Raw genomic sequence first — 14269 nt, 5'->3', positions numbered from 1 at the left:
AGGTGGAGAGAACATTCCTGTCCTTAGCAAACGATGCTTCTGCCACCAATGCCAAAATAATCCTGAGCACCGTGTGCTTCTTAGAAGGAGAGCAGAAGGAGGGTAGGGAAATCACAGTTTGGCTCTTGATCCATTGCCTCCGTACAAAGAGTGAATGTTATTCATATTTCCCAGTTAATACATTCTGGAAGAGAGGGACCAATATTAGCCAAGGAGCTCATACAAGGAGAGAGATTTAAAGATAACTGTCCAAAGGAATGTTAGAATTTTGAAGAAATGAATGAGATTACATATAGTCCAAAATAGTCAATGATAATATATTAATCCTGCCCCAAATCCTACATAATTACGTGGCAGAATTGCTGGAGGTCACACTAAAAAAGCAGGAGCCATCATGAGAACATATTATAAAGAAAATTAAATGATTATACCTTATCTGGAGAGCTGTAGTGTCAAGGAAATAAACATTGTCAATTAAGAAGCCTATTCCAAAATATTATTGTGAATGGCAACTAAAAATAATTAGAGCTATGTACGTGGTCTTAAGACATTTCCATATTAAATTTTATTGTTTACAAATCAAAATAAGCTTAGCCTCTTTAGTGACACTGCAAATATGGAAAAAGAAAAGACTGCATGCTGTTTTTCTACTTCTTAGATTATCGCTAATAAGAATAGCTCTATATTTAGAACATTTTTCTTGATAAATAAGTAAAAAATAAATCATTTGTCACATAACTATGTGTGTTCTGGAAGACAATTTTGTTCTGAAAATGAGAACTTTGTGGATTTTAAGGCAAGCTATATAGCCAGGCTGAAACAGGAGATGCTAATTGGAGTGGCTGGCTGCTGGTGGGCTAATACTTGTCATCTATATTTGATCTTAAAAGTACACATAATGTATCCATGCCATGGTTCCATTATTTTACCTTCAAAACTTTTTTTTTTTTTTTAGGTCACTTGGGAAAGCTATTTTATACAACCCAGAAACCAAACTAATATAGTGACAAAAATATTTTGAACCAGGTATTACTGAGGAAGGAAATGTAGTGACTTATGTTTGATAGAGTAAATCTAAATAAGGTTTCTCTTAATTAATGTGATAGCTATGGATAAGATGACAATCACAGTGTAGTAAACTAAAAGGTTTAAGTGTTCTATTCGGATATTTGGTTGTAAACAGGCACTCACAAATATATTAATGCAAAAAGAATGGGCAGAGGGGAGCCAACCTGCCCCAGAGCAACCACAGACATGTAGCTGGCTTTGAGGCAGCTCATTTTTCTGAAACCTTGACTTTACAAATGTCACAGCTTATTTATATTTAGAGAGAAATTCAGTCGCTCTGGTTCATTTAGGAAAGGTCTACAAAGCTGGCATGAAGCAGAGGGAATTTGAGAAGTGTAGGAAGAGTACCCTGCTGGTTTAGCAAGTTCACAGGAAGCAGGCTACAAGTATTTGATGGAAATGCTGAGATATAAGAAAGGGGTTTTGAAACCTAAAGTTATCCAACTGTAGCTTAATTGTGGTGGTTGCCGTTGGTGGGCTGGGTTTTTTTTTTTTTTTTTTTTTTTGGTTTTTTTTTTCTTCTTTTTCTGACATGCCTGTGGGAGGGCCATGGGTTAGGTCAATTTTGGTGAGATAGAGATTACTAAACAATCTACTACTCTGCATGGGTGTGTCATTTTAACTATCAACAGAGGATTTATCTTTTCAATAATCTCCAAAGTGGGGGGAAATATGTTGACTTGTGGTCCACCCTCAGTAACACTTGTCTCTGCAAACGTTGTTGATGCCATGACCAAGAATCTGAGTCAGAGCCCGAGAGCCTGTCATCTTACTCTAGGAAATTATCATGAGTGTCAAGGGGTGGCTTCACCCTCGACATGTTCTTTCTCCACGAACATCTATTCTTCGATAAAAGAAACTAAATCTTTGCCCACAAGAAGGAGACCCTATTTTAATAAAATGCCCACTGTTATTTCTTAAACCTGATCCAGAATTGTTCCTACATGTTCCACGTGTTAGTTAGAAAGGTTCTTGTGGCTTAAAAGATTTTCCTCATAGGATGGGTTGTGAGCTTATGATTAAGATGATTTCACTGTTAACATTTTTTTCAAATGTTACATCACTTTCCACACATTTGCATATGCTGTGAATGATCAGAAATAAAACATTCTCTTGATAGCAGAGAAAGCCACTTACCAGCAGGCTTTCGGTTGTGTTCCCTTCGGAGAAAACAAGTGCATCCTGCACACGCCCTCTGTAGAGTAGTGGCTCACATGTAACTAGAAAATGGAGCACCGGGGTGCCTGGGAAGCTCAGTGGTTGAGCATCTCTGCCTTTGGCTCAGAGGTTGATCCCGGGGTCCTGGGATCGAATCCCACATCAGGCTCCCGATGGGGGAGCCTACTTCTCCCTCTGCCTTGTGTCTCTGCCTCTCTCTGCCTCTCATGAGAGGCATGTGTCTCTCATGAATAAATAAATAAAATATTAAAAAAAAGAAAATGGAGTCCCTACTTAAAATTAATTCGAGCCTGTTAGCATGACTTTGCTCTTGTCGCTGGAGACATAAGCCTTGGTCCTGGGCACCACTGCAAAATGAACCTTGTGGATCCCTGAACCCTTGCTCCCAGTTCTAGACCCTTCCCCCAGACCCCCTTCCATTGCTCATGTACCTGCCCCTCCACTGAGACTAAGGTGCACATGACTAAGAACTTGAATCTGTAACCTGAGCCGTTGAATTAAACTCTATTTAAATCTTGACCTTTCCAGACCCTTAAACCTATTCAAGTAAGTGTTTGCTTATAGCACTGAATTAAAAAAAAAAAAAAAAAAAAAGCCTACTTGCCTCTTCAAACTTTTCCTTTCTTCTCATTACTCTTTATTGAGCTGGGGAAACCGGGAATGAAGGGAGCCGTGACTTTCTGTCTTGTTGTGTTTTGGGGCATTGAAATCATGTCAAATGGAAGAGCTTTTCTGTTAGTGGTTTTATTTATTTAAAACATTAAAAAATTTTTAAAAAACATTTTACTCGTTTAACAGAGAGAGTAAGAGTCCACAAGCAGGGGGAGCAGCAGAGGGGGAGGTAGAAGCAGGTACCCCACTAGGCAGGGGGCCCCACACGGAGCTTGATCTCAGGACCTTGGGAGCATGACCTAAGCCAAACGCAGATGCTCAACCACTGAGCCACTCAGGCGCCCCTCTGTTAGCTGTTTTATTTTTATTTATTTATTTATTTATTTATTTATTTATTTATTTATTTATGTTAGCTGTTTTAGATTCAGTTCTATCTTGTAGGGAGCACTTTGTAGTTGTTCAGCCCCTGGTTTGGCTGGAGACAGCTGTTCTAGCCTCTTCAGCTTCTCACTCCTCTTGTGAGAGCACTAGACTGGCCTAAATTAGAATTGAGATGAAACTAAGCTGACTTAACTTTCCCCATCTTTGCCAGCCAGAAGCTTCCAGTTTTCCCAGGAGTGCCTTTGGGAAGGGGATGGGTCAGCTAGGTGGGGGGAGTGTGGAGTTGGGTCTTCTCCCCTGGGGAGGTGGCCGTGTTAGGTGATGCCTGTCCTCCAGACCTACTCCAGCCACCCTTTCCCACCTTCTGGCTCTAGTCAGTGCTCTGTGTGCTTCCAATGGACAGACACACAGTCTGACCTGAAAGGAATGAGCTTATATTGCAACGTAATTGCAGGATTTTATAGTTTATATTACCAGAAATCTAAGGCATGTTTGTGGAAATGGGATCCTAAGGGTGAGAGACCAAGGAGGAAGGAGTATATACTGATTTAGACTGAATTTATTGATAGTTTCGTGTTTATCAGAGATTCTGGATTTAATAATTTAAGTGCATGGTGGGGACTCAATGGGTTTATTAACCTGGTTGGCAAACTCAGACTCAATGAGCTTACACTCTGACCAGGGGCAGAATAGGCCAGAACTTTCCTGGGATGCCACAGAGGAAGGAATCCAAAGGCTTAAGGAGATAGGAATGTTGGTGTGAATTTCTTGAGTATGATGTGCTCCCCACTGCTGAGGATGCTCCCTACCCTAAGGCTTTGAGAAATTTGAGGAACACTTAGTGACAGGATGTCCCTGATGGGCTCTAAGCTGGAGGTCCTCTGTAAGGTGGCTGTGGCTGAGGAGACACTACCCCTGAGATGGGCTCTTTATCTCCGGGCATGACGGGATCCCAGAGGACAGAATTTCTACCAAGCAGTAGAACTTAACCACCCGAGACAAGGTGAGGACATTTACCATTATGGGCAGCAGAGTTGGGATGAAAAGGCTGAAGGGCTCCTCCTAGAAGGCACTTTGATCATAGCTGGTTGGTTATAGTCTCCCTGGTGATAAATTAGGATAGCCTTTAAAGGTTCATTTTCTCCCTCTCTATATTTTTATAAGACAAAAACTTCTGGTCTGTGAGCCAGAAGCCTAACTTGAGTCACCACAGTGGAAAGGCACAGCCACTTAACCCAGTTTCCAGACCCAAGTCGGACTCCCAGTGGTTGAGGCCATGTTGCCTTGAGGGAACTTTCAACACTGCCAACCATAAGTACTGTAGCTATTTCTCCAGGTTTTCCTCAAAGGGACTTGTGTCCATTTACTGGAGCAGTCGTATCCAGAGCAAATGGAAGTGTTTGAACCTGTTAGAGCTTTCTAGCTACCGGTTTTGAATTGGTGTTAATATCTGAGGACCCCAAATGCCACTGTGGCCCACCAGTCCATGGGCAGGCTTATGGTAGTCAGGAAATTCGGCTAATTAAACTGTGCCCTGTAGTCTGGAGACCTGTGCTCTGGCTTTCCCTTAGTTCTTGAATTCTTTTTTTTTTTTTTTAACTTTAAAAAAAATTTTTTTATTTATTTATTGATAGTCACACAGAGAGAGAGAGAGGCAGAGACATAGGCAGAGGGAGAAGCAGGCTCCATGCACCGGGAGCCCGACATGGGATTCGATCCCGGGTCTCCAGGATTGCGCCCTGGGCCAAAGGCAGGCGCTAAACCACTGTGCCACCCAGGGATCCCTAGTTCTTGAATTCATAATTAGGGGACGTATTTTGCAACTGGCCGAAGCCACCTATTGCCCCCCCAACCTGTGAAGTCACGGCTGTCATGGCAGGAAGGCCAAGTGGAAGCCCATGGAAATTTCCTTCCCTGGAGTTGCAGAAATTAGTGCCAGCACGAGAGACTTGAAAAAATGAAAGCATGGAGATACTTCTCACATCCCCAATTAACTTGCCTGTGTGGCCTGTGCAGAAGGCAGGTTTATTTTAGTCAGTGACTTTGATTATTGTAAACTCCATGAAGGGGTGATTCCAGCTTCTAGTTAACGTGTAGTGTCTTAATTGAAAGTAATCAGCATAGCCTCCAGCTCCTGTTATGCAACCTTTGGTTGGCAAATACTTTCTCTCTCAACCGGTTTGCAAGATTACAGAAACAGTTTGCTTTTACCTGGCGTGACCAACAGTATATGTCACCCTCTGACCTGTTCCATAGATCCCCTGCTTTCTCTCATCCTCTGTTCTGCAATATCTTGATCTTACCGATAACCCTTCTGCACATCATACTGGTCCAGTACATTATTGGCCTGACAAACAGCAAGTAGCCAGTGCTTCAGCTGCTTTGGTAAGACATCTTCACCCCGGGGGTGGGAAATAAACCCCTTTCTTGCTACCACTTAATGTATCATTAATGTCCAGACAAAGAAAAGAAAGACACACTAGCTATTTTAGCAGAGAGAATTCACTATGAAGAATTGGTTCAGTGGGTCGCAGAGGATTGAGGGTGTACAAGAGGGAGACTGAGGAATTAGGGGTGGTCATAGCAGGAAGTGGCTACCACTCCTCGGGCTGGAGTGACAAAGGAAAGAGACTGGAGTGATCAAAATCTAGGATATAGAGGAGAGGGAGTCTACGGGACCCAGAATGCTGAGGCAGTGGGGCTAGGGGCACCCTGCCAGGTCAGTGCTGTCACATCTGAATTTTGTCATCCAGGGCTTGTTCTGGAAACTGGAACCAGCTGCTGGGGTGATGCAGACAGCACAGCAAGCAAAGCTGGGAAGAGCAGCCCTCTTTCCCTCCTTTTGCACTTATGTCTCTTATGTCTCTCTGGCCTCCCCTTTGGTGGAACGTAATGGGGGACCTCGATGACAGAGGAGAGTGTTTTCCAGAGTCCCAGCCCCGCAGCCCAAGGTATGGGGAGGGGCAGGATTCGGAGGCGGGAGACCACAGCAGACAGTAGACACCAAAGTTCAGCCCAGGTTTCCTGGCTGGATCAGAATTTGTCTTGAAATGCTGCATCTTCATCTCCAGATCACTCTTCTCTCCTTGGTAATTTGGGCGGGGTTTCCTTTCCTCTCCTTGTCCCCAGCCTGGGGCTCGTTGCTGGTAAAAGTGGGGCCAGGGGCGGGGAGGGGTGGGGTGGTGGTGGTGGTGGCAGGGAACTGGTAAAAGTTACCTTTCACCTCTTGTTTTTAGGTGATTTGGTTATGGTGGCTGGTCCCTTACCTCCTGTAACTCTGCTTTTTTTTTTTTTTTTTTTTTTTTTTTTTGCATTTTCATTCTCCTGGTAGAAACACTATTCTCAACATTTCTTTCTCATTTTGGGTTCATTTTCCTGTTTTCAGTGTCTCTGTGGTAGGGGTCTGGGCATTGACTCCTGAACTGTTTCAAAACTATTCTTTGGGAATGGATTACTCTGATAGGAGGCTCACCCTGGTTGATGTGTGTGCACTTGCTCCTTTTCTAAGGGAGTGCGATTATGGGTAGGCCAGGTTTGTAGAAATATTTGGAACAACTAGCTCCTGAGGGGTGTTTGTTTTTGTTTTATGAGAGAGAGATAGAGAGAGAGAGAGAGAGTGAGTGAGCAAAGAGAGAATCCCAAGCACGTTCTATGCCCAGCACAGAGCCTGACGCAGGGCTCAATCCCAGGACCCTGAGATCATGACCCCAGCTGAAATCAAGAATTGGACTCTCAACTGACTGAGCCACTCAGGTGCCCCCTAAGGGGTGTTTTTAGCGCAGTAAAGCAGACTGCCCTCTCTTCCAGGTCACCTGCAGTGTATTGTCCATCTTTTCTAGCATGCAGCCATTCCATCTTCCAGCTCTTCTCTCAAAGGAGAGGTTCAAGGGTGGAGTCATCTTAGTCTTTGTCCTTACTACCCTGCTTTAGTGCCGGCAGAATGTAGGGTAGCGACGCCTGTTTCCGAGGACCTTTTTGACCATCTGTCCCTGGCTGCTGTTCTCACAAAGCCGGGGGAGGTGTGGCTTCCTGTCCTGCCCTCCCTTCCACTTCTGTCCCTGGGTTGGGGCACAGATTTAGTAACTGAGCAGCAGTGACAGCTGCAGGCCTCACAATAGCCACACTGCCTTCCCACTTAAGCTGTAGTGACCAGAAAAGAGAAATAATCAAGTCCTCGGTGAGAAACAGAAACTCCTCCATGGTGGGGGATGCTTTGGCCTGATCCTGGTTCCCAGACTGGCGTTCTGCATGAGCGGGGCTGAAGAAGGACCACACACTATGTTCATTACTTCAGAAATGGAATGGAAAGCGGAGTGTGCCGGAAGGGAAGCTGCTGCCCAGGCTTACCAAAATGTAAAACTTATTTGCCTTTGGTTCAGAGGACACAGCACCTCCACCACACTGCAGTCATCCCAGGCTCATCAGACGGTCTCTTTGGCACTAATATGTCTAAGGAAATATCTGCAAATGAATTATTAAAGTGGTTTGATAACAAAATCTTTCAAAATACATTTTATGAGGAGAAAAAGCCCACAGTGATTCCTTAAAATGGTGTACAGGTGGGGCAGCCCAGATATTCTGAGAGCCAGGGCATTCTTCAAAACTTGAGAACTTCCCCAAGGATTAGAATTCTTTTTTTCTTTAAAGATTTTATTTATTTATTCATGAGAGACACAGAGAGGCAGAGACACAGGCAGAGGGAGAAGCAGGGTCCCTGCAGGGAGCCTGATGCAGGACTCGATCCCAGGACCCTGGGATCAGGCCCTGCACTGAAGGCAGACACTCAATCCCTGAGCCACCTGGGTGTCCTGAGGATTAGAATTCTGAAGACTTGGTAAATGCTAAGCAGTATGCTAAGCTCAACACCCTAGTTTTGAACTGCCCCACGATAATGTCCACTTCTCTTATCAGTAAGAAATGACCTTTCAGGAACCTTTACTGCTGCCTGGTGAGTCATTCCTTCTTCTGATGTAGTTGGGGCAGGACCATATTACCCCAGCTGGTAGGATGCTATCCTCTTGGACATGGGCATGGCAGCATTTGGTCCCCAGGCAGCTGAACACACCGGCTTGGACGTGTCTGTTCACAAGGAGATTGCTTTTAGACCAACCACTATTTTCTGATTTAACCTCAGTCTGGACTATATTGTCCAGATGAATAGATCCTAACATAACTGTCCGTCAGAGCCAATTTTGTACTTGGATACAAATGGGTTCTACAAGTTCTACAAAGATCAGTTGTTTTGGAGTAGTTAGAAGTTTCTTCTAATGCTAATAAAATATTGACTCAGGCTATTATTCTCTTGCTTCCCTCTTTCCTTCAGTGAGATGATAAAAATTGGAGACTCTGCTTGGGAGATGGAGATGTTTCTCTGATACACCTGAGTATGGGCTCACAGTTTATGAAGTGGGAGTTAGGAATCACACAAACCGTGGTTACCTAGCTGTGTAACCTCCGTCCTGCTCCTCAACCTCTCAGAGCCTCCGCTTTTCACCTTTAAAATGTGGGTAATTGGGCAGCCCTCATGGCCCAGCGGTTTAGCGCTGCTTTCAGCCCAGGGTGTGATCCTGGAGACCTGGGATCGAGTCCCTCATCGGGCTCCCGGCATGGAGCCTGCTTCTCCCTCTGCCTGTGTCTCTGCCTCTCTCTCTCTCTCTCTCTCTATGTCTCTCATGGATAAATAAATAAAATCTTAAAAAAAATGTGGGTAATCCCCACTGTGCAGGATTGTGCTGAGGAATGAAGGAAACCATGCTGTTACATGTACAGCATGTGCTGTACAGTCCACGGGAGGCTGTGAGAGTGTGCTGATGCTCAAAGCGTTTGTTGGGACTGGTGCAGAGGTGGTCCCCGGGTCCAGGGTGGCCACCTTGTTGGTTTCTCACTGGCGGTGTTTTTACTTTTCCATCTTCCTATTTGAGAAGCAAGGGATGAATTATAATATAGAGCATGGGTTTTGGTATCAGATGGGGTTTAAAGATTTTATTTATTTATTTGTCAAGAGAGCACGTGTGAGAGAACACAAGCAGGGGGAGCGACAGACAGAGGGAGAAGCAGGCTCCCCCCTGAGCAGGGAGCCCGATGCAGGACTCCATCCCAGGACCCTGGGGCCATGACCTGATCCCGAGGCAGATGCTTCACTGACTGAGCCCCCCAGGGGTGTCAGATGGAGTCTAAATGTCTGTCTTACTTATTGGTCTTGCATATTTATTAATGACATGATTCTGTGGACCTATTTTCCCAGGTCTAAACTCTCAGAGCTGTTGTGAGGAAAATCACACTAATGCCTATAAAGTGCCCTGCCCTATATCTGACACGCAGGAGAGACTCAATGATGCTGCCATTTTTACCTGTGTGGTCCTTGTATTGTAGAATAATCGTTTGTGGAAGGAATGGATGAAGCAGCAGCTCATAGGTGAGAGCGTATATGCAAAGGCAGACATTGTAACTTACTTGAAGGCTTAAAAGAGTAGACATCCAATGAGTCTTTATAAGTGGTATTTTTAATGATTTAGTCATGTCTGAAGCTTAATTTATTATCCAATACATATGGCAGCTACATTATCATTTCCTGCAAGTCAGATGTACAAAGTTGTTGATTAATTTTATAGTGGAGAACACAGAGTGGCTTCAGGGTATTGAATACTTTGTAAGAGATAGTAGATTAAAGATCATTTAGTGTTTTCTTACACTTGGGGGAGTTAAAATATATTTGAAAACCTTTAGTATATCCTTAAGCAGAATTAGGCAAGGGGAGAAAGAATTAAACAGAGTTGGCTCTGAAAAGAATAGCTGTGCTAGAAAAGAGACATTGTATATGTCCAAACCTACCAGTGCCACCTAGCCTCAGTAACAACAGTCATGATAGCATTAGTCATTTTGGTCCGAGGTAGACAGTCCTAATATACTCCAGCAAGTTAGTCATCATCATTTTCCTGTTGTCTACACCAACAGGTTACAAATCAATTTTAATTAAAAGTAGTGAATAACACTTTGTTATACTACTTCAATAAGCATAACTCCATTTCTAATACAATATGGCTTTGACACCTTTGAATTAAAAAACGATCCAACTTTAGCAGGAGATGAATGAAGTTGACAGTTATCTGGTGAATTTAGGTTGTGAGCTCAATTTGGATAAATTAGATCTCAAGGTGGATTTTGCACTCTATCAGAGTATTAGCTGTGGGCATGGCCAGTGTTCGATGGATGATTCCCAGTTCTACACCTCCCTTCTTCATAGGCTTGAGATTTACTGGCAGATGCAATGAAGCAAAATCTCCTATACATATACATTTGAAACATTCACGGCTTTTAAATGGGTGAAACCATGATTAGACAGTCCCTAAAATTAGAAGATTCAGTAAAGCTGTTTAGATGTTTTTATTCTTTCTTCTTGGCTGAAGCCCTTTAGAATTATATGCTGAGTTCAGCCAGATACATTTGAATCTTGGGGTTTTTTTCCTTAAGAAAAGTAACTTATGTATGTTAACTAGTGCTTGAAGGAAAGCTTCCCAATCCTTTTAGAAACATGCCAAGGAATATCAGTAGAATATGGATTCCTCTCATGCAAGGAAAGAGGCTGTGCATTTTAAAATAGTGATTCCCTCTAAAAATTTCCTTGTAAACATTTGCACCTTTTCTGTGCAGATCATGTATAAAATGGCCTTTTTTTTTTAGATAGAAGGAAGTCAAATTGACATTAACTCTTTTGCACTAAAGAAATCTTTCATACCTAGAGTGGTGCCACTGAGTGGTATGAGTGTCACAGAATCATAGTCCCCTAAGACTCGAGGGGATCTTGGAACCATCTGGTTGACAGCCTCATTTTACAGATGAGATGCAGGCAGGCAGCTTGCCCACAGCCTGTCTGTGTTGGTGGCACACGGAGGACAAGAACCCAGGCTTCCTGATGCAACGTTAATGTGGTTTTTGCAATCTCGGTTGCCCTCCTTATGTCCTTTTGTTTAGCAGTTGGGCTTCTTAGCATTTGCTGGATTTGCACATTTTGTTGAGTAGAAAATGACTAATTTTTAAATACATGAATGAGGTGGAAACAATGGTGTGTTACAGAATTACTTGATAGAAGAACTTGAAATAAATAGAATTGACTTTAAGTCAGTAGCCCTCTTTTACTCATAACCAATAATGCAGTGTCTGACTATGTGACCAACTGGCTCATAGCAAATATTTTTGACCTTTTAGAACAGAAGAATCGATAACGGAAGATGACAAGAGGAGGTATGTTTGACCTAAGTTAAATTAAAGCTGGCTTTAATTTGAATAATTTTGGCCACCTTCCACGGATTAATTGAATGCACAGATGTAATTTAACACCGTGTGGTACATCACCAATAACACAGATTACACCCAGAAAACTTCTGGTGCATGGAATACAGGTAGGAGCATGTGATCTGAAAAAGAACTTGCTCAGGATTCATAATCTTTGCTTTCAAGCAAGCTTGGGTTTTGTCCTGTGCACATGGCCTGCACTGTTTTCTGTCCTATGGTTCTTGGATGTGCTATTCTCCCTAATGGATTTCCTTCCTTCATTCTCCCTCTCCTCTGGTTGACTGCACTCTAATCTCATGACTTGTTGGCTCTTTCTCCCCTCCTTTTATGTTTGTATCTACCTCTAGGGAAATGTTGCATAGCACCTACTACTCTGTTCACCACTCTGAATTCTTGATGTATGTTGACTGATTAACATGTTATTCTATGGATATTTATTACTGTACTCAGTTATAAAAATACCAATTTCTTTTCTTCTTCCTCATCCCAAGTTAAATATCTAAAACTTCTACTAACTCAACATAGCTTTCTTTTTTCATATAGAGCTTCTTTTTAACATAGAAAAAATTTTATTTTTAAGTGCAATAATATTTCAGACCCTACTTTTGAGAAGTCATGAGTTGTTTAAATAGTTCTATAATTGTTGGCTGTATTCCATGCTTCTATCACTCTTGGCAAATATAGAGTATCATTGAGATTGGTCTGAATTTTCTATATCTGCTTCTTTTCATTAAGAAACTACGGAGGGGTATATGTAGGTCTGCCATCTGAAGCTGTCAATATGATATCTAATCAAACAAAGACTGTACGCAAAAGTAAGTAAAGTTGTGATATTTACTTTCCCTAAGTATTTATCATTTTGTTTTGTGAAAAAAATATGAAATTTATATTTCAGCTTGCCTGACTCAACCTACATATTATTCAGTTGCAGTTAGCCATGTAGAAAAACCATTATCTGTTCATTGTAGTCATTTGTTGAAATTGCCACCTACATGATGAGAGTAGTTCCAGAGCAAAATTTAGCTTCTATTTGTGGTTATGTTCCATGGATTTATAAAGTTTTTTTCCATGGATAATTTAAACTTACTGTTAATTTCAGTGACAGTCGGTATGACAGTGAAAGCAAGTGTTTCAGTAAGTTTATGGAGTTTTTGTAGAACATAAAGGTAAATTCTTATAATATATTCCTGTGATGTATGATAGCAGTCTGATGATTAGAGGAAAAACAACTGTGTATTGTATAATTAAATGAAATGAGGCCCCCTTTTCTACTTCAACAAGTAGTAATTGTGGGGCTAATGTCTTTCTGATAACAGGCATGAATGACAGCAGCCTCATAGCTAGTTTCTTGCTCAAGTGTGTAGCTCATGGTAAAGAATGCTGGTTTACCAACCACTATACAGTTATCCGATGCATAGTTTTAAAGGACTGTTAATATGTTTGATTGGCGCACAGGGTGCATTACCTTATTTGTAACATACTATAGTTATTTGTTCCTCATTGCTGTTTCTCTGCATTATGATTTGGACTAGCAAATACATATATGTCACTACTATTTGTCATTTTATAGGAAACTAGAATATGTTCTTTATAATCCGAACAATTAACTTTTTAAAATTTTCTCTTTAAGATTAGAAGAAAATATCATGACTCAATAATCAAGAGGTATTTTTTTTTCTATTTTTACTATTTGTATTTTTTAAAAATAATTGTATGTATTTAGTCTCAATGATGAATGAACTGTAGATATTGTTGCTAGGTGTTTCTCAGAAATCTCAAACTTCAAGATTCTGTTTTGTAAGGAGAATCCAGCCTTTGGATCCAGACCCAAAGCAAAACTGACTTGAAACTGAACCAACTTATGGCTCAGGGCCAGTTACTGGAGTTGGTGTTTGGGATGGGGAGGGGTCACAGAATAAGAGACAAATAAGCTTTCCCACTGTGGGAGAGAGACACAGAAACTGGGTAAGAAAGAAATATAACAAGAAATATGACAATCTTGGGTAGCCACTTCTGAGAAGATTTTCTTTTCAAGGTGAAAGCATTATGGAGCTATAGTCCCTAGTGCCCATGACCACAATATAGAGTACTGAGTTTCTCTTTGGGAATTTGCTGGAGATTTTCTATTTCTATTATTTTTAAGAGCTCTAACCCTCTGGATTCCCGGCTAGTTCTCCACTGCAGAAGTACTTTTGTTATTTGCATTAAATAGAAAAGATAATCTAGATGAAAGTGAGCATATGTTATTCTCCTGAAAATAGGTCATATTTCAAAAAGCATGGGAATAGAGTAGAAAGAGGTGTCAGGTAAATAGGTATCGGGGAGGTGTGGTAGTTCTGTTACTAACACGGCACCTCACAGGAATCCCTAACCTTCTTCTAGGCTTTCTCAAATTTGATTTTCTCATGGGGTGGTTGGACAAGATGGTTGTTCACCTTTATGTATGGATCTTAAATTCCCTGATAACAATTTAGCAGTCTTGCTGGTAAACCAGCCCACCACTTTAGACTCCTAGCTAAAATATATCTTCACCGCTCACGACTATATAAACATATATTATTTTATTGCCATCTCTCTCCCTTTGAATCACCTGAAAAGTGTTCTAATTTGAAAGGCTGTTCTTTTCCATAGTTGCTAAGCATCCACTGTGGTACTCACCTGTGACATGTCTGAACTCATGGCTTTCTGGGCATAAGTTATTGAGAAACCCTGAGGAGAAGACTGTCCTTTGTAGAGG

The 14269-nt window shown here is 41.9% G+C and overlaps 1 protein-coding gene across 1 annotated transcript in view; it reads left to right on the top strand.

Annotated features, from left to right (window-relative positions):
• The window catches only part of C10H12orf75 (chromosome 10 C12orf75 homolog), a 36965-nt gene that overhangs the window by 20020 nt on the left and 2676 nt on the right, over positions 1–14269 (top strand). The window contains exons 3-5 of the mRNA XM_038550809.1: positions 11446–11481; positions 12268–12347; positions 13163–13197. Of these exons, the coding sequence (XP_038406737.1) occupies positions 11446–11481; positions 12268–12347; positions 13163–13167 (121 nt within the window). The 3' untranslated portion in view covers positions 13168–13197. The remainder of the gene's footprint in view (positions 1–11445; positions 11482–12267; positions 12348–13162; positions 13198–14269) is intronic.

The sequence above is a fragment of the Canis lupus genome, chromosome 10 (genome assembly GCF_011100685.1).
Source record: "Canis lupus familiaris isolate Mischka breed German Shepherd chromosome 10, alternate assembly UU_Cfam_GSD_1.0, whole genome shotgun sequence".
In the NCBI taxonomy this organism is placed as follows: domain Eukaryota; kingdom Metazoa; phylum Chordata; class Mammalia; order Carnivora; family Canidae; genus Canis; species Canis lupus.
The sequence above is the reverse complement of the archived record's forward strand: the minus strand, read 5'-3'. Positions and strand labels throughout refer to the sequence as shown.